Raw genomic sequence first — 19,754 nt, 5'->3', positions numbered from 1 at the left:
GCTGACTTGGAATTTTCATGGATAAGTTTGTGCCTTTTTAAGTGAGGCTTCCTCAGCCTGTGTCACCTTTTGTTTTTCATCTGTCTGGTGAAGTCTTACTGTTTCTTTAAGAGAACCTCAAGCATCGCATTTCCAGGAAACTCCCCTGCCCTCGCCAAGGCAGGCCAGGTGTTGGGTCTGTGCCCTGAACCCCCCAGCAAGCGGTGCCCATTTCTGTCACTTACTGCACTGTTGATCATATGGATTTTGGTGTCTGGCTCCCTCTCATGGAGGTGACTCTGAGCTCCTTCGAGGTTGGGACAATGTCTTGTTCACGTCTGCATCTGCTTCACGCGCTGGACGTGCAGCGTGCTGTGAGATGGCGGGGGTGTCTGTGTGCGGTCGCATCCCACGGAGGGACTGTGGTCACGTTTGCTCATCTATCTGTTTCCTCTCGCTTTTCTCAGACGTGCTCTGCCCCAGCGTCCGTGTGGGAGGAGACCGCTTCAAGCACGCCAGTGGCGGGACCAAGGAAATCACAGGTAAGAGGACCAGCCACCCTGTGCGCTTGCTCTGCCGCGCTGCTGCTGGGCCTGGGCGTGCCCCTCCTGGGTTCGGGGGTGGCCTCGCCAGCCCTGTTCCCCCTCGGCTGTGGTGACCACAGGTTCTGCAAATGGGAGCGAATGAAGGCGTCCTACAGTTTTCCTGGGAAGCTAACGAGGGCCAGTGCAGGTCTGAAATTTGGCCACAGATATCCTAGATTTCTCTCCTCCCACATAGGCTCCCACATGCAGATAATCACCAATCCCAAACAGCCTCCAGGCCAACAGCTTCCTCCATCCCTCCTCCCTGGAAAAATCCTACCAAGTCTTGTCCTTGCTGGTCTCCCAGCTCCTCCATCCACAGCTGCCAGAACCATCATTGAAAACCGAAACAGGGTTGTGTTTCTCCCCTGCTGTAAAACCCTTCCATGGCTCCCTATTGCCCACAGAAATAAACTCAGATCTCCCACGTGGCCGGCAGAACCCAGGATGACCTGCCGCTGCCTGCCTTACTCCTGGCCAGCGTGCCCCTCACAGTGGCTCCTGACACCCTGAAATAGCTAGGTTTCCCAGAAGAACCTGGCTGACTTGGGTCCAGTGACCTGTGCACACCCAGCTACCACGCGTGGCCTTTTCTTCTCTGCCCAAATCTTATTCATTCTTCAAATTCAGGCCAAGCCTTATCACCTCAGGGAAGCCCTCCCTGATAGCCCATTGGGTTGCCAAGGTCAAGCCCAGCCAGTCTCCCTCCTTATCATTGACTAACCCTGCTCGTTCGTGTGTCTCTTTCCCAGCAGATAATAATCTTTGAGGGGTTGGGGTTTTGTCTGGTTCATTATTGGAATCTAAGCAGCCAAGGGGGCATAGACTACATGGGAGCCCCTAATGTCTGGTGAATTCTTTATTCTCTCCTTCCCTCTTTCCACAAACGGTGCCACAAGCACGAACAACTACAAAAGCTCCTGACTTGTTTGGGGATAGAAACATGAGTCAGACCAGGTCCCATCAAACTGCTCACCGTCTAGTGGGCGAGACAGTCCTGTGACGGGTAAGCTGTGTGCACCTTGCCAGACGCACCACAGCAACTGGTGCCCTCGGGAGTCCGTCCGGCAAGGCTTTGTCCCTTGCACACCTTTGAAGGACAAGGAGAGTGCTCAGTGGGCGCCTGGCACGGGGCGGTCGCTGGCTTGTGGCCTCCCTGCTGGCTCAGCCCGCAGACGGCAGGGAGGTGCGCCTCGGGCTTCCGTGTGACGAGGTTGCTTCTTCATCTCCCGGCGCCTTGCACCTGAGTCTGTTTACCTCGGGAACGTTTTTCGTCTTCTTTCCTGGCCCGTGTTTATTGCAGGCAGTTCATCTCTTCTCTGGTGCCCTTTGCTGCCACCTAGTTAATTGCCTGTTGTCCAAAGTTTGGTCGTGTTTAAGTCTTTGTTTTTATTCATTGAAGCCAATAGAAGCGAAACCAGAAAGTAGAGCACATGTTCGCTTTTATAAAACGGTTTCATTCTCCCGCGTGTAACTGCTAGAGGGAAACCAGCTTAAAGTGGCAGTTTCTGGTGACAGCTGACGAAGCCGCGAAGTGGGAGAACAGGCCCTCTGTGTTCTCTCCCCAACCTTGCACAGCTGGCCTTGGGCACGTGTCCACCAGATTCTGAGTAAGAGCCACCACTCAGCATCCGTGTGAGGCCGCGGGCAGTCCTGCGAAGCGGCCCCTGTTCTGCTCTGTACGGCTGAGAAATGGAGTTTTAGGGACAGGAGCGATCGCCCTGAAGTCGCAGAGCTGCAGCGTCTATGAACGGGCAGCCCCGGACCCCGGCGAGTCTGCGCGAGGTGCTCTCCTGTCCCCGCCTTCACTCCCTGAATTAAACCGGCAGCTTCGCTTGCACACCGCCTCCCACCTGCAGTGCCCCGCTGCAGTAACCTGACAGCAGCCCCTCCAGGGGCTTTCCCCTCAGGCAGGCAGGAGAGTCAGAGATTAACAGTCAACCCACCTGCACCAGGCTGCTGGGATGACAGGTGCGGGTGCCTACTCTGCGCAGCTCTGCTTTGTGCGTGTCTGCTCGTCGCTGATGAAGGCGCGAGGACACTGGCCACGCCCCCGGCCAGTGCTCACTGGCGTTCAGACCCAGGACAGAGGCTCTGGAACCTGCTTCTACCTATTCTGCCTGTCTTCCCAGGAACAGAACCCAAGCCCTCAACAGCCTGTACGCCCTCTGCCACCTGGTGTCCGTTCCACGGAGCCTGGGACTGTGGGGCTGTGCAGGGCCTTCCGGCCAGTCACTGCGTTCCCAGGTACCTGCCCCTCCATTGTCAGGAGCTTCCGGCCCCCTGGCCACTTCCAGGTGTGGGGCGCCAGCCGTGTCCCGCCAGCTGCTTCTGGCTGGGGCCATTGGAATCTGTGAGGTGTTGAGTCCAGAGCAGCAGGGGCACCTTATGCCCTTTGTCCTCCCATGACATGTGAAGGCTGGCGTCCAGTGTCTGCTCAAAGCAGGCTGGGTCTGTGCCAACAGAAGGAATGAGGGCTTCTCTGCTCGTTCATTCAGTGACATTTCCCATCAGCTGGTGCCCCTGGGGGTCTGCTCAGGACACCCCCTCCCCAGTTCCTTGTCTGGTCCAGTATAACCAGGGCAGCAGTGGTGGGTGTGGCTCTGGGGAAGGGGTGGAGCAGTCGCCAGAGCCTGAGGCTCCTCCTGATGGCATTTCACAGAGGACATGCATTGCCTTCAGGGCATGGGTCAGAGGTTCCCACTGTGGTCCCCAGGAAGAACTCGTGGCAGTGACCGAATCAGGTTACCTCTGTCCCCAGCAACTCGCCTGAGCCCAGAGCCTTGGCTTGCCCATTGCTTCACATTGCCAGAGCACCTGAGGTCCTCTGTTAGCATCAACGCAGAAGAAAAACACCTTTCAGTGAATGCGGCACCAGGAAGAAAGACCATTTTCTTCTGGCCGATGTTTCGCTCTTGAAAATGGTTACATTTAAGAAAGCGCCCAGCGATAAAGGAAACCAGGCGAGTCGCCACGCTGTGGCTGTAGGAAGGGCCCAGTGTGTCTGAGTGAGACGCTCGCCCTCCCCCGCATGGCCGCTTTGGCTGCAGAGCAGCCTGTGGGGGTCAGGTGCTCCCTGTGGGCCTCCCGGACTCCCAGGCCCCCAGCATCGCAGCGGGACACCTCCCACTTGCCTTTGCCTGATCGCGACCCTGGACTTTTGCAGCGGTCACATTTCCTTGGAAAGCCCAGCGTCTCCTGCACCCTTTCCTGGAATTGGGGTTGGAAACGGACGCTGGACCCCTCTGGACTTACTGTTGTTCACGTTTGCTCCCGAGCATGCATTCGAACAGTTCCTCTGCGTAAGCCCCCAGTCGCGCCCCAGGGCAGGCGGGCGAGCCCCCTTCGCAGAGTGGGTTCCCCTCTCAGCAGACTCACCCCAGCTCTTCTCTTCACGCAGGTTTCGACCTGATGGATTTGTTCAGAGTGAAGGAGATCCTGGGGAGGCGAGAGAACGGGGCGCAGAGTTCCTACGTCCGGATGGGATCCTTCCCCGTGGTGCAGAGGACTGAGTGAGTGCTCAGCTCCCCTTCCAGACCTGCTGGGTGTCTGGGGCGTCGTGGAGGGGGTGGGGGGGCCAACCAGGGCTTTAACCTACTCAGTGTCTGCGAGGGTCGCCCTGGAATGAGGCAGCTGAGCCGCTGACCTGAAACGCGACCTGTGTCAGCAGACTCATGTCTGTCGACTGCCTTGGTTCCTGGGCCCTTCCGTGCTCACTTCTCCATACCGATCTGGCGTCGATCATTGACTCATGCGTGCATTTTTCTATCAGTTCATTAAACAGCAAACATTCACAGTGAAGTGTCCCAGGTGGGACATGGCGCCTCCTCTGGACGAGCACTGCATTATGCGGCAGGCACAGCAGCACCGAGTCACGAAGTCGTTTTGGCCCGTGGAGACCCACTTTTAGTACTTACTGGGTGCCCGGCCTCCGTGTCATCAGGTGCCCCCGTTTCTCAGTGATGTCATGTTGTTCGGCTGATGTGAACGTTTCTGCCTTGAAACATTGTTGAGAAGATTATGAAGTGACAAGCTGTTCACGGTCTCCAGCCAAGTGCTGCTGACAACACCCAAATAAGTGTTCCATTCCTCTTCTCTCAGGTAGATTTTTTGAGAATAAAAATGATATTTTGTCCTGACCTTCTTCCTCCATCTTAAAACCCTTTAACTTCTTGAATTGAATTGAAGCTAAAGGGCTGGAAAGGCCTGTGTGTGGCCTGGCCCCGTCCTACCATTTTGGCCTCTAGCTTGTCACCCAGCCCTCCCTCGTCTGGCTCCTCTGTCTCTGTCCTGGAGCCTGCTGGGCACGCTGCTCCCACCTTTGTTCACGATCTCCTCTCCGCCTGGGACACCTGCTCATCCTTCAAAGAACAGCCCGACCGCGGTGCCTTCAGAGAGGCCCCCAGACGAGGCCTCACCTCCTCCTCTTTCCTTGCAAGCCATATTCCTGCATCAAGCATGGCAAGGTTGAACCTGACTAGTCGTTGTGCAGTGAGTCACTTACAGATGGCCTCCCTGCTCAGCGAGGAGCTCTTGGAGGGGACCGAGTCCGGCCTCTGGTGTGGTCCCAGCATCAAGCCGAGCTCTGCCCAGAGGAGAAGACCGGTCAAGATTTGTTGAGATGTGGCTGGGGCCTCGCCGGCCTCACTGTGGTTGTTGGGTATACTTTGGAAGTGTGCCAGGATTGGTGGAGGAAGAGGCCTGACGTTGCAGTGTGCTGCGTGGTGATGGCCTTCAGCATTCTCTTCACGCAGCAGTTTGGAAAAATGCCTGGATTTAATCGCTATCAGATTTCAATATGAAAAGGGGACTTTCCTGCAGAATGGTTAACCCTTTTATCTCTAAACATTGAATGGGAAAAATTTCCAAAAAAAAAAAAGATTTGTTGAACGCATGAATGGAATTGGCCAATCTCCAATCAGTGAACATGCTCTGTTGGCTCCTAGCCTGGCAAAGGTGGGCTTGGGACACCAGGCCACAGAGCTTTGCATTTGGTAGAATTTTTGCTTCCACGCAGTTATTTTTCTAGTTCGGCGAGCAGTCTGAGTGCCACCCATGCACCCAGCATCTCGCTGGACTCTAACGTCTGCCATCCGAGGCTCACAGCACCTACACCCCATGAGAGAGATGTACAGAAGAGGAAGGCAGCAAGTCACCTCCTCTGAGTCCCCTTTTGTCACCTGTGCAGTGGAGACCTAATCATTACAACAGACTTAAGAGGGGGCGTCTTTCCCGACCCTGAGCATTGCTCTCTGTGCAGATGCTGGCCGAGATCATTCTTAATTACCTGCTCCCATGCTCACAAGGGTACACACAATCTAGTCTCCATTTCTCACCCCACTCCCCGTACTTCTTTGTCCCGATTTCTCTAGTTCGTCATCCCCACTGCTTGGAAACGAAAGATCAAGTACGACTTCACTTTAAAGGAAACGTACAGTGGAGGGAGAACCTGACACAGGAAGAAAGCACGTGCTGCACAGTTGGCGGGAGGGCCTCACGGAGGCCCCTCGCGTTTGCTGGTGGCATCTTTCTCACGAGACTTGGAGCAGAGAGCAGAGGGGCTGGGGCTGCTCTGGGGAACTCGGGGTGGCAGTGTTTCTGCATAATGGATTTGGCTCATGTTATACTGAGTCGTTACTGAGAAGTAACGGTTTTGCTTTAATGGCAAAACACCAGAAACAAAGTCAAAGCAGCAAAGCTGACATTTCAGAAAAGAGTAATATCCCTTTATTTCTAATGCTTTGAAATTTATGCACAGATACATACATGCAATTTTAATTTATAGGTTAATTTTGTTCATAATGAAAAGGGGTATCACTTTCAATATTTATAGTTTTTCTCACTTGTTTGTACATACATGCCGCCTGTGCCCGGATGTGGTCCGGGGTGAAGTCCCAGCTTGCGGGATGACTCTGAACAGCCGGGCCAACCCCTAGCTTGGGTCTGTGAGCCAAACATCAGAGAGGGAGACCAGACTTTGCTCACGGGTTCTGCAGCCAAATGAAGGTCCCTGAGGGCCCACAGGCCTGAGAACCGGGAACCCAGCCGCCTTCCTCCTCATTTCCCTTCCTGGCTCTCTGGCCAGACAGCCTCCAGCCCCTGCGATGGAGGAGTCGGGGCCACGTGCATTCCCCAGGCAGCTCCCTGCCTCAGCGGGGCTGGGCCCCACCTGGCCAGGTCTGCAGGGGAACGGACAAGCAGCTGATGGATGAGCTGAGCGAGCGTCCTGGAGGCTAGGTGCCCCTCTGTGTGTGAGCCCCCTCCTGCTGCTCACCCGTCAGGTCATGCTGCGTTAACCCTCAGAGCCTGGCTGCGCTAGGCTGGGGATCCGAGCTTCTCGCGAGGGGGAAGGGTAGGTCCCAGGATGCTCAGCTGCATTTGACCTGGGGGGTGTGGCAGTTTAGCATTTATTGTTGCTTCTGTAGGTGATGGTGGAGAGGAGGAGCCAGACATGAGAGTGGGGGCAGGGCCACCATGGCAGCACCACAGTGGGGTCTGCACAGGGTCGTATGGGAAAGGGAAGGCAGTGAGGACAGGCTGGATTTTAGACATGGTGCAGCTGGCAGGACGTAGTGACCCCGGGGCTGTGGCCTCTCTTTCGTGTCTCCTACTCTCCTCACTAAGCCTGGTGTCTCCGCCTCTCTCCAGGGACGTGTTCCCTCAAGGGCTGCCTGACGAGTACGCCTTCGTTACCACCTTCCGGTTCAGGAAGTCGTCTCGGAAAGAAGACTGGTACATCTGGCAGGTCATCGACCAGTATGGCATCCCACAGGTATGAGCCGCATGCCCTGTCACCTTCCTCCGCGAGCCTCCAGCTTTCCATGTCTTTCTCATGAGGATGGCCTCACCCACCATGTTTTCTCCAGGGGCCTTTCTCTTGGGCCCCGGAGATGGGGCGTCCGGTGTACGGAGGCCCAGGGAACCTGCAGGGAGTGTCACCCAGCAGACAGGTGCAGCTGCTTCTGCCACTGAGGGCCGAGTGCCTGATTCTCTGGTGGGAACGAAGATCTACTCCTGTCTTGGGGACACTCTGCCTAACCAGGGGGCTGGCCTACGGCACGTGCCCTGTCAGCAGCCTGAGTGACACGGCTCCGTGATGTCATGGAAGAAAGTGGCTGAGAGTCAGTAAGACCTGGGTTCAGATCTCATGTCTGCCCACTTCCAGGTGTGGGCCCTGAAACAGATTGGCCTTCTGAGTCTTTCTAGTTCTCAGCTGTAAACTAGAACACAATGCCCACCACGAATGGTTGGTGGAAGCTTCCGGAACAGTGCCTGATACCCAGGACAGTTCTGTCAGATGGTTTCCTTCTATGCTGTTCTTCGGTTTTACCCTGACCAGGGCTCTGCAGCCCGTCATCATCCACCTCATGTGTCTGGGCCCAAAACCCTTCAGCAGCATGTGGCCGAGCGAAGAAAGACCTGTCACAGAATCAAAGCCATCCACATGTCACGCTGGTGTGAGCTGCAAGCGATGCTGCTTTCGTGCTCTGCCAAATCCCAAAGCCCGTGTTCTCAGAGTTCATGGCCCAGCCGTATCTTCGTCTGTCGTTCACCATTGTCCTCTTGGAAAGTGAACCGTGTGAAGACATGGCTCCCTGTCAGCCGGGAGATACTGACTGTTTTCACTTGGGGTTGCTCTTGGAAAGTGAACCGTGTGAAGACATGGCTCCCCCGTCAACCAGGAGATACTGACTGTTTTCACTTGGGGTTGAAATAAAATAGAAATGTGTTCAAGCCATTGGACCGTGGCAGCCACTCTCGGGCGGCCCTCCGAAGCAGTGGGCTGTCCTTGCTGTGACGGAGCCGGACCCTGACGTGGCACACACTTAGTAGGAGCTACGGGTTGTCCTGAGCGCTTCACAAGTCGTAACTCACTTTGTCCTGTTCGTCCTGCATGGGGCCTCTGCTGTTCCTGTCTTACAAAGAGGGGGCCTGGACCTCAGCGAGGTTAGGCCACTTGCCTGAGTGTCATAGGTAATGAAAAGGAAAGGTGGGATTTGAACCCAGGCCATCAGGCTCCAAGCCTGTCTTTTACCGGCTGTGCTCAGCGGGCTCCTGTCTCCATCAGTTGGCCCCACTGAACGAACAGTCTTTCTGTGGCCTCCCTGGCCAGACTCAGCGGCGTAGGCACTGGCAGGCCTGACTGCTGAGTGGCCTGATGTCATAAGCGCGGGAGGCTGCACGGTACAGGGTGTGGTGGGGATGAGATTCTTCTCCAGAGGCCTTTGCTCCCGGCGACCCGTATCCACCCGCATCTGCAGGCACGCAGCGCTGCTTCTCCCGTGTCTCAGGGTCTGGTGCAGTGGGGCTGGGCACCTGCCATGACACTCCTGTGGGCGAGCCCTCACCAACCCCGGTCTGGGTGCTTTTCCCCCATGACGTTTGCAGAGCTGGCATGCTCTCTGTCTGCCATGGCTGCCCCTCTGCTCCTGCCAGAACCAGCCATGGGCTGAGGTGCTGCCGAGCTGACGGGAGACCAAGCCCGCCTTCGAGGGCTTCAGGCTCCTTTTCTAAGAGGTGCCTGGCAGTTCCGCTTCGCCGGCAAGCCTTGGGGGAGTGCCCTTCACGGGAAGTGTCCTTGGTGGCCAGTCATGCACGGGTAGCGTGTCGATTTTGCTCACTGCTGCATTCCTGACACCCGGCATGTTGCTTGCCTCTCTCAGGAGGTTCAGTGAGTATTGCACAAGGGATGAAGAAATGAGCACATTGATGAGAACATATTCGTTTGTTCACTCATTCATTCACTAATTCATTCTAAGAGAAACAAGAATGAGCTCTCTTCTGGAGTTTTCCAGGCATTTTTCAAAGGGCTGACAGTGAACAAAGCAGGCGAGTTTCTGCCACCAAGAAACTTGGTCCTGCTGGAGCTCCAGCTTTATCCTTGAGGCGGGTTAATGGACAAGTCTCAGACTGGCCCCTGGCCTCTGGCTGGAAGATGTGCTCTGCTTTGCCAGCCTGGGGTTTTAAGAGACACTGAAACTATTCGAGGTGTGGGGGAGGGTCCTGGTTGGTCTCATGACTCGAGCTCCTCTATACCAGGTGTCTCATGTCACAGAAGCGCTCTTACGTGCAGAGTCCCTCGGGGCAGCTGGCATGGGGGCCCTGGAGTCACATGTGAGTCCAGTCGTCCCACCTAGCACCGGGCTCGGAACAGCCCGCGCAGTACATGTTCACACCGTCACGTGGAGGAGGAAGCTGAGGCTGGAGTGTGTAGTGGCCCGCTGTGGCAGGCCAGCTGGCCGGGGTCACAGCAGCAGTCACCCCAGGTTTGCCGGGTCTGACTGCAGCGTCCCCTCCCCTCGCCCCTCCCCACTGGGCCCATGTGCCTCTGCTCCCTCCTCCCTAGGTCTCCATCCGGCTGGACGGCGAGAACAGGGCGGTCGAGTACAACGCCGTGGGTGCCATCGAGGATGCCGTCAGGGTGGTGTTCCGCGGCCCCCGGGTCAGCGACCTCTTTGACCGGGACTGGCACAAGCTCGCGCTGAGCGTCCAGGCGCCGAACGTGTCCCTGTACATCGACTGCGCGCTGGTGCAGACGCTGCCCATCGAGGAGAGGGAGAACATCGACATCCAGGGCAAGGCCGTGATCGGCAAGCGCCTCTACGACAGCGTGCCCATCGACGTGAGTGCCGGGCCCCCGCAGCCAAGGGCGCGTCAGAGCCACGGCCCCGATGGCCCACACCCGCCGAGTCCTCTGTCAGTCCGTCCCCTTGGACTGGCTTAGCAGGGCAGCCCCTGACTCAGCTGCCACGTTGGTGCCCAAAGTCACCATCAGTCTCTCTCTCTCTCATTCATTCAGCCATTCAGCCAGTCATTTATCACGTGTGTATTTAGCACCCGCCGTGTGCCGGGCACTGGGCCAGCACCAGGGACATGGCATGTTTATCTATAAAGCTCTGTCTGTGTCTGTTTAAAAATACAGGAAGCCATGTAAAAATACAGGAAGCCATATCTATGCGCATAGCCCACGTGCGTGGTAAGTACTTAATAAATAGTAGCTAATAGTGTTATAATTTAGTTATACATATTTATAGGATTATAGAATAACACTTATTCATTGCACTAATTATTTGCGTATCTACTTTGGTTCAGGTACTAAAAATAGAATCTAATTCGATTCTCATGACACCCATGAAATTTCTAGACCATTTCTATGTTTAAAATAAAGAAGCTTTGGCTCAGTAAGGCTAGGTTAATTCACTCAATAAATATATATTTTATGTTATTTATTGAGGTGTTATCCTATACAGTAAGCTGCCCAGGTCTTAAATGTGTACTTTGATGAGTTCTATCAAATGTATACACCTGTGTAACCAAAAAAAAATATGTATATATGAAATTGTTTTAAGTTGCTCCAAATTGTCCAACTGGTCCGGGATGGAGAGGGGCTGTTAATCCACACCCTGGTGCCCCCTACCTGTGTTCTCTGCGTCACAGTCTGGCCCTTCACAGCAGCAGTGTGGGCGGAGCCCCTGCTGGTCCAGGTGTTGTGCAGTGGGGTTTGTGTGATCAAGCAGTCGCTGTCTGTCTTCCTTGGGAAAATACAAGCTCCATGGTGGTGGCTGCAGTTTCTGTCCCGTCTGTCTGTCACTGCATCTGACACACAGTAGGCTCTCTCTGACTTTAGGACACTCACATTTTCAGAGAAGAGAGACTTGCACTGAGGTCACTTTGGTCTAGTCAAATAAAACTCGTGATAGCGATAAGCATCAGGTATTATAGAACCCAGAGAAGAGACGTGCGACCTAGGTGAGCAGGGTAGGTGGGTGGGGTAGACGGGTGGCTTCCTGGAGGAGGTGATTCGTGGGATTAATAGGCTTTGTCTGTCAGAGGAGCCTGAAGCCCTGTGGTAGGCGTGCACAGCCTGCCGAGGTGGCAGGAGTTGAAGCGCGTGTGGGCGGGGCAGGGTGCGGGGCAGGGTGCGGGGCAGGGCCAGGCCGTCCATGCACAGGCCGGGAAGGGTTGAGGCTGGCTGGGTCTGATTTGGTCTTTGGGGCTGCAGAGGGCAGGGCTGATGGGAAGGAGGGGGAGGGGAGAGCGCAGGTGGAATAATGAGAGAGGCCGAGGGCCTGGGCGGGGCAGGACGGGTGCTGGCCTGGGGATGGTGCGGTCCTGGTGACTCACTGCCAGCCACTCTGTCTTCCTTCCACCCTGCTCGTTTTGTGGGACAGGTGCAGCCCCACCTGGACTTGGGGCGCTGAGCCCTTGCAGAGGAGCAGCAAACACCTGGTGGCATTTACTGTGTGCCGCTCACCGCGTGCAGGGGCCACTGTGCTGAGTTAGTTCTTCCACACTCAGCCGCGTGGGCGCACTCACCACAGTGCCCTGTTTCATCAGGAAAACCAGACAGAGATTGAATTATTCCTGCAAAGTCGCCAGCTCAGAAAGTGGGAGCTCAGGCTTCGCAGTCTCCGCGTTTGCCACGAGTCTGGAGTCTGGGTCCTGTCCTGCCCTGACTCCTAAATTCATGATCACACCGGGCCCTTAATCGGGCACGTTGAGCCCAGTGTGTGGCATCTGGGGGCTCAGGTGGGTTCTTCAGTCTCCTCCTCTTGTCCACTGACACCAGCTGAGTCCCTACTTCACATCCAGTCCTGGGGAATCCCAGACCCTCTGACATTTGTCAGTGAGAGTACGGCTCCTACTTATGGTTTTATGCTGGGTTTCTAGATTTTAAAAAAACCTAATGAATAGGTGGAGGAGTTGTCAATAAGTGCCTTACCGCTTCGTGAATCTTCTGAGCGCAGTGGCTGTAACCTCGTGGCTTGGGGCCTCGGACACAGCGGGGAGAGACCACAGCAGCCTGCGGCTCCCCCTGGGAGGGATGCAGCTTCTTGGCCTTGCTTGGCCCTCACCCGGCCCTGTGGACTGGCTCCTCACCATACCTCCCAGGCGAGGAACCCGAGGCTCGGTGTTGGCATGCCTTGGCCGGTGGCCCCGAGGGGACAGCAGGCCTGTGACTCACGCCTGGGTCTGACTGATCCCAGATTCCAAGCCCTCTGCCCTGCTAGTTGGTTTCCACATTGTTGCCAGATAAGGGTCGCCAAGCTGCCAACGGCTGGAGCAGAAGGAAAGCCAGACGGGAGGGCCATGTGACAGCTCAGCCCAGAACTGCCACCTGAGTGTGAGCAGAGGTCTCAGAGTGGGGCGAGGGCCAGAGGAGTGTCAGGAGAGATCCTGGCGTGGCGCAGCGAGGGAGAGGGAGGAAGTGTCAGGGCAGCCAGGAGTGGCAGGATTTCAGGCAGTTGGGAATCGGCCGCTCCCCGCCGCCCACCCAGAGCGCCTCTGCCTAGGCCCGGGCCGCTCCTGGTCTCCAGCCCTGAGCCTCTGCCTCTTCCTTCTCCGTGCCTGTCTCTGCAGCCCTGCCGGACGGGCCCAGCTGTAGCGTGTAGGCTTGCTAATGCAGAAAGCAGGACCGTCTCTGCAAAATAGGTCTTGTTCAAAAGAATGATTTTGTCGTTTTTTTTCATCTGTGGGCTGGTGTCTTTACAGGAAATAAAATAGACAAACTACTGGAATTGTTATGTTTCCACTAAGCCAAGTCAGTGGACTGAGGGCTTACACCTACAGGGGCACCTCATAAGGGCAGGACGAGGTCAAGGGCTGGGCACCTGCCCGGTCAGCTTGCGGAGGGGCTCCCAAGTGCAGCAGAGGCCGGAGGAGGGCGTCGGGGAGGCGCGAGACCAGGGCAGCTAGCGGCACTGTTAACTGTAGTGGGAGAGCGTGTCTCCATCCACGGACGCGGCTCCGGTGCCAGTCGGGAAACGCTCGTCCATGCACGCGTTCACCCCTCAGCCGTGCTTTCTGTGCGTCTGTGTGTCGGGAATGGCGCCAGTGCTGGGGTGCAGTGGAAGACGAGAGAGAGCGCCTTATCTCAGAGTTTACATTCTAGCGGGGGACCCCGATTCTGGGAAACTAAACTAAGAAACAAGTACGCAGTGCTGTATGTGGTAAGTGCTGTTACGAAGGTGCACAGGATGACGTGTTAGAGTGACAAGTGACAGGACCTGGGCACAGGCAGGTGCTTGTGGAGGTGAAAGCTGAGAGGAGCAGAAGGGAGGGGCCACTGGGGACTGGGAGGGCAAAGCGTGTGGGAGCAGGGCTCACTGTGCTTGAGGGACTCGGGTCAGCGCGGAGCCCAGAGGGAGGATGGACACGTAAATACAGAGTTGCCTCCAGCCCACCACGTTCAGTGTCAGCTGAATGGCAAGGTGCCGGCATGGCGGGGACGAGGGCACAGTGAGCTCTCTGCGAGACTAGAGGGGGCGTGTCAGTGATCTGCCGCGTAACAAACGCCCCCTCGTCCAAGAAAAGTGAGGACACCAGGCATTGACTGTCTCCTGGTTTCAGTGGCTCCTGGTTTCTGGCCAGCCCGCGTTTGGCTGTTGGTTCGGTCATTCGAAAGTGCAAAGGGGCTGAGCGGTCCACCCGCAAGCTCGCTCAAGTGGAGCCGGGCAGCCTCCTGCGGGCTTTTGAGCTGACGGCCTCAGCTCCTCACTGGTGGCCCCTGGAAGGGGCCCTCGTTTCTCCACCCGAACTTAGCCATAGGACAGCTCACAGTGTGGCAGCTAGTGTCCCACGGGTGAGTGCTGAGATCTCTAGACAGGACCCCCAGGACAGGAGCCGGTCTTTGTACCGCCTGATCTGGGAAGTGACCTGCCATCGCCTTTGCCACGTTCTGTTCATTAAAGCAGGTGGCTAAGCCCCTCCTACACCCCAGGGGAGTGGAACCAAGCCTCACCTTGCAGGAGCCTCAGAGAATCTGTGGACCCCGAGGGAATGCCCGAGCATGGTTTTGGGGTGCCTAAGCATTTGCTAGTTTTTCAGGGACTTTCCCAGAGGAGGGTCCACGTGCGAAGGCGTGGGCATGGGAACCCCTGAGGTCCAATGTTGTAGAGTGAGCCCGGAGTGAGGGGCAGGCCCCTGGGGAGGCAGGCGGAGCGAGTCCTGGAGGCCTTGACTGTGCTACGAGGAGGCCTGGGCGTGTGTGTGTACGTGTGCGCATGTGTGCATGTGTGTGTCCGTGTGTGTGCATGTAAATTATTTTAAGAGGTTGTGGCATTAAAGGACGTGGTAGAAGCAAATTTTTATTTTAAAAAGTTTGTTTAAACCGCCGTGCGGAGACACCTGGAGAGGTTGAAAATGACACAGAACTTGCAGAAGCGATTGCGACAGCATCGCGGAAGGGCCTTTAAATGAACGCAGTGACGGGGGTGTCAGAGGGCGGCCTGTGCCTCATTCAGGTGGAATGAAACTGGACGCGGACCTGTGCCAGCTCACCTGCTTGCACTTGGGGCCTCACTTTTAGAAGGCGTGTGAGTACACGACTCTTAGATGTCCTCTGACACTCAGCTCAGGGAAGGCAGTGACTCCGGGTCAGCCCGGGGGGGGACCTGGGGAGGAAGTGTCACCTGCTAGCAGAGCCTGTCTGAGGCTGTGGAAGGTTCTGTGGAAGGTTCCAGAGGCTCACCCTCTGTCCTCATTTCTCTTTCCAGTTTGACCTACAGCGGATTGTGATTTATTGTGACTCCCGCCACGCAGAGCTGGAGACCTGTTGCGACATCCCCTCGGGCCCGGTGAGCAGAGACTCTTACACAGAGAGGTTGGCAGCGGAGGAGAGGATTCTCCGTCCTCAGCCTCTGGAAGGGAGGGGGTCTCCCAGGGCCTCAGAACTGGCACTTGGGGGTTAGGGGGAATGTCCATTATCAGAATGTGACCTAGAGGGAGCCCAATGATCATCAGTAGGGGTCTCTTTCCTGGTCCAGCAGGGTCACGCAGGTCAAGCTGTGGCCCCTGCCTCAGTCGGCACCACCCTGAGGCTACTGGCCAAGTGATGAGGCCTAGCTCTGGGGAACGAGAAGCAGGGGCTGGCAGGTCATCCCCAGGAGGGACCAACTGGCTGTGCCTCTGGTACTCAGAGGAGGGGGAGGCCACAGTGTGCCAGGCCTGGGAGCAGTGCTGGGTGAGAAGCCAGGTCCTGACCCCTGGCCTTTCCTTCCAGTGCCAGGTGACCGTGCTGACAGAGCCTTCACCCCCGCCTCCAAAGCCTCCTACTTCCGGCAGTGAACAAATCGGGTTTTTGAAGACAATCAACTGCTCCTGTCCAGCTGGAGAAAAGGTACCTTTGTAGTCCACCCGCAGTCCCCTGCCCAGAGCCCCAGAGCTGAGAGAGGCAGGCTGGTCAGCAGGGTCAGTGGTGGAGGTGGGAGTTTCCCATCATGCATGTGGTCTGCCAGGGCAGGATGCTCCAGGCTCTGGCCATTCTTAGGTCAGGGAAGTGTGCTTGCTCCTTGGACCTCCCGTTTCCTGGCTTTTATGCCCCCTAGGAGGGGAATGGCTCCAATCGGTGCTAATTAACATTTCCTGGAGTTAATGAGGCATTCCCGAGGTTTTCCTGGCTCCTGTTTTATCGCCTCCGCTCACATGCCACTAACTCAAGTAGGATTTGGTTTGGGACCAGACTCAGAGCAGGCTGTGACTGGGGTTAGATATGCTCTGTGGAGCACGCCTTCACCCTTTTCGTCTCAATGCTCCCTTTAACCAGCCATGGTCTGTAACCTAAACGCACGTGTGAGTAGGTTTTTATGCGTCTTGTCTCTAATTTTGAACTTAAGTGTGTTTCTGTGAACACCACCACCCATCCATTACCTAGATTAAGGGTCTCAGTGAGGGCCTGGGCCCTTTGTCTGTTTTGTTTCTTTGGAGACCAGTGGCCCTTTTAAGAAAACAATATGCTGTCCACTATTGCAGCTGAACAAATTAAACACATGCACAAGCATGACAAAGGTAGGACTGTGCCAGAGCGGGTCTCCAGGACGTTCTGCTGGCCCCACAGACTCAGAGCCTTGGTCTCCAGCCTGTGGTCCTGTCCATGCATCGCTGTGCTGCACCTCCCAGCTCGGGGCCAGCACGCAGCAGCAGCTCAGCGACTGCAAGGGGCGAGGGGGACACAGACAGAGCTGCGAAATCACGGTCGATGGGAACTGCAGTGGACACACTAGGAATTTCAGTGACAGGTTTCTGCTGGTACACCTGCCCTGGCGGGCAGTCTCCCCTCTCCCTCCCCCCACTCCTCTCCCCTCTCCCTCCCTCCCTCCTCTCCCCTCTCCCCCTCTCCTCTCCCCTCCCCTCCCCTGCTGTCTTTCACACCTTCCCTCTATTATTTTCACCCAGGGTGCCAGACCCTGGGGGTGGAACGAAGGCACCTCGAGCCTGGGGCCAGGTGGGTGAGGACTGAGAGCTGCCGGGGTGGAGCCAGCGTGGGCAGGAGCAGTGCTGGGCAGCGGCTCCTCCTCCGCCCCTGGCAGGCTCAGGGTGGCCACAATCTGTTGACCCAGTTCACCCGTTAATGAAATAACAGAAATAGCCCAAATCCTTTCGAGCCCTCGTTTTTGGTGGAGAACCCAGATGAGAACTGTAACAGTGTTGTGAAGTTTGGATCACTAGCCGGTGTGTGCACAGCCAGCCTGTGCCAAGGAGGTGGCCAAAGCCAGCCTCTCCAGGCCACACCTGTCCCCAGTGCAGGCCCGTGCCCTGGCTGTACCCTGCCGAGGCTCCTGTAGTTTCTGGTACGAGCGGGGAGGGAAGTCTGGGGTGGAGCAGCCCTCCACCCCTGGCCCCTCTCCAGCAGCCCCGCGGTGGGTCCCCATTGCCTCCGCAGCCTCATCTCACTCCGCTTCCCTCCCCGCTCCCACGCCAGGCACGGCCACCTGCTTCCTAGAGGACTCTGATCTTCTTGGCCCCTGGCAAAGGCAGATGCGGCTTCTGCCTGAGCGTCTTCCCCACTCCCCCGTCCATCCAGCTCAGGCCTGCCCTTCTTCCAGCACAAGCCAGGGAACCCTTCCTGAGCTGCTGTTGGCTGTGTGATTTCCCTCCCGCCCTCGCCCCTCCTTCCTTTCTTCCCTCCCATTATTCATCATCTATCCATTCAATAACTATCTATTTAGCAAGAGCCATATGACCTTCTCTCTCTCTGCCTGTGCTTCCATCTGCTGTGACGATGATCACATTGGACTAAGCGTGTCTACGTGTCTTTACTTCCATGAGATGAGTTCTAGATGGTAGAGACTAAATATTGCCCTGTCTGTGTTTTCAGCTAGTGATATAAAGCCTGAAAGTATTAAATAATGGTTGAATTGATGGATAAGTGGATCGGGGTATGAAGGATGGATGGATGGGTGGATGGTGGATGGGTGCATGGGTGCATGGGTGGATGGTGGATGGATGGATGGTGGATGGATGGGAGGGAGGGGTAAAGGAACACACCCTCTCTTTCTCACTGGCAGGATAAGATCTCACTCTTCAAGATTATCAAGCAATTTACAAATGCTCAGCCTCAGACTCTGGGTGGTATTGCCCAATAAGCCATTCCTTTATTCATTCAGTCATCCCTTATTTTTGACAGTAAACATCAAACACCCATTTGTGCTGAGCATAGAGGTTTTCAGACACATAGGCTGTGTGTCTTAAAAAGTCCTACGGTCAAAGCTTACCACCAGGCCTGCCCGAGACGCTCCCAGGCACAGGTGGCTGGGTAGGGGCCTGCCCCCCACCGAGAAGAGGCCACGTGGAAGAGCTTCAGCAACCCTTTTATTAGACAGGGGCCGCAGTTCCCTCCTCCATCCTCACTTCATGGGATGTGCGACATGAGGGACCCGGGAGTCCTGGGGGACAACTCTGGCCGCAGGCAGACGTGGCTTCCAGTGCTTTAAACCTTCAGCTCAGTTTACAGAGCATTTCTGCTCTTCACCTGGGTGGTCACGAGGCCTGTGTCGCTGCTGCCATTTCTAGAACCAACCTCTTGGTGGGCGCAAGGCATTCTGGGGAGTGCCACGTGAGGTTGAGCACACAGAAGGTATTCATCTCTTTGCATGTGCAAGTGACATTTATGAATGCATTTTTAAAACTGTTCTTGAAGTAGCTGAGTGCACGGCCGTAAGAGTGCTCATGCTCTTCAGTGACGGGTGGTGCCCACGTGTGGATGGGTGTGGTGTCACTCTTCATTGACGTGATGAGATTTACACGTATACAATTGTAAGGATCATGTTGCATTTGTTTTTAGAGTGGCGATATTTACATGCATCCATAACTTAACAAGTCACAATTTTACATCCGGTAATTAGAGCTTTTATACAAATAGCACATATTTTAAAAAGCAAACAATGTTCATATTTAGAAAGAGCCTGTAGACATGTCTCGTTCTATATTTTAGTGAATGATAGGTATATGAATCTTCAGCAGGCCACATGATTATTAGTTTTTTAACTGAAAGGATGGCACATTCAGCTAAAAACAGCCCCTAGGGTACCATCTCGTTTGTCTCTATCTTTGTCCCGCCAGTGGCTGCATTAGGTGATGTCCAAGTTCCCTGCCAGGTTTGCAGAGCAAGAGCAGGGGCTGTCGCTCCAGGGAACCTCGTCCGGCCTGTTGGTCGTCACGTGGCTTCTGGGCGTGTGGGTGGCTAACCAGCTCGTGAAGGGAGCAAGGGGACGGATGAGAACAGAGCCGCCCTCCTTTCCTTGGTCTTTCTTCCTTTAGGGTGACAGGGGCTCCGATGGTCCCGTAGGACTCCCCGGCTTGAAGGCCAGTACTGGAGCTGGTAGAGGCACAGTTAGGGGCCGAGCAGTCCTCCGCTCTGCCCTCTATGTCAGGAAGACCGGTCCGTGTGTTCGATTCCTGCCCGCAGGATTTTGCTTCTGAGCTTGTTGGGATGGAAGGGTGGAGCAAGCAGCATAGAAATTGGAGCATCTGAGTCTCTTTGCTCAGACCTCCATTTCTCAGTCTGAAAACGTGAGCAAGAAAGGGTTGGGGTCCGCCAGCCCTGGCTCAGGGCCCACTTTCACCACCAGGCTTCGCTCTCGGTGGAGCTATTTCCGCTCAGTCCTTTCAGGCTCTGTATTCAGACACTCGGGGTGTTGGGCTTGTACGAGTCTTATTTGTTCACACTGCAGGTTCCGTATGTTTAAATTCCATGAAATTCTTTTTGCACAAATTTTCCAAACTACTAATTGCTCTAAGCCAGCCAGGTGCTTCTTCTGGGGTGCACCTTCCTCAGCCACAGCAGCCCCTTCTCTCCACCATCCCCGGCCGCAGTGCTGCGGAGCTGGGTGAGGCTGTCCTCTTGTGTCGTCATTTGGGTGTCAGAAAGCTGCGTGCATTACCCGTGGTCACATAGGGGCTAGTGGAAGAGGT

At 55.8% G+C, this 19,754-nt stretch overlaps 1 protein-coding gene across 1 annotated transcript in view; it reads left to right on the top strand.

Annotated features, from left to right (window-relative positions):
- The window catches only part of COL22A1 (collagen type XXII alpha 1 chain), a 189,162-nt gene that overhangs the window by 24,457 nt on the left and 144,951 nt on the right, over window positions 1–19,754 (top strand). Inside the window, exons 3-9 of the mRNA XM_006912934.3 lie at window positions 447–521; window positions 3,964–4,075; window positions 7,212–7,335; window positions 9,910–10,185; window positions 15,059–15,139; window positions 15,565–15,681; window positions 19,101–19,145. Coding sequence (XP_006912996.3) covers window positions 447–521; window positions 3,964–4,075; window positions 7,212–7,335; window positions 9,910–10,185; window positions 15,059–15,139; window positions 15,565–15,681; window positions 19,101–19,145 — 830 coding nt within the window. The remainder of the gene's footprint in view (window positions 1–446; window positions 522–3,963; window positions 4,076–7,211; window positions 7,336–9,909; window positions 10,186–15,058; window positions 15,140–15,564; window positions 15,682–19,100; window positions 19,146–19,754) is intronic.

Source organism: Pteropus alecto, unplaced genomic scaffold (assembly GCF_000325575.1).
Source record: "Pteropus alecto unplaced genomic scaffold, ASM32557v1 scaffold105, whole genome shotgun sequence".
Classification (NCBI taxonomy): Eukaryota; Metazoa; Chordata; class Mammalia; order Chiroptera; family Pteropodidae; genus Pteropus; species Pteropus alecto.
This window is presented reverse-complemented; position numbering and strand designations above follow the sequence as displayed.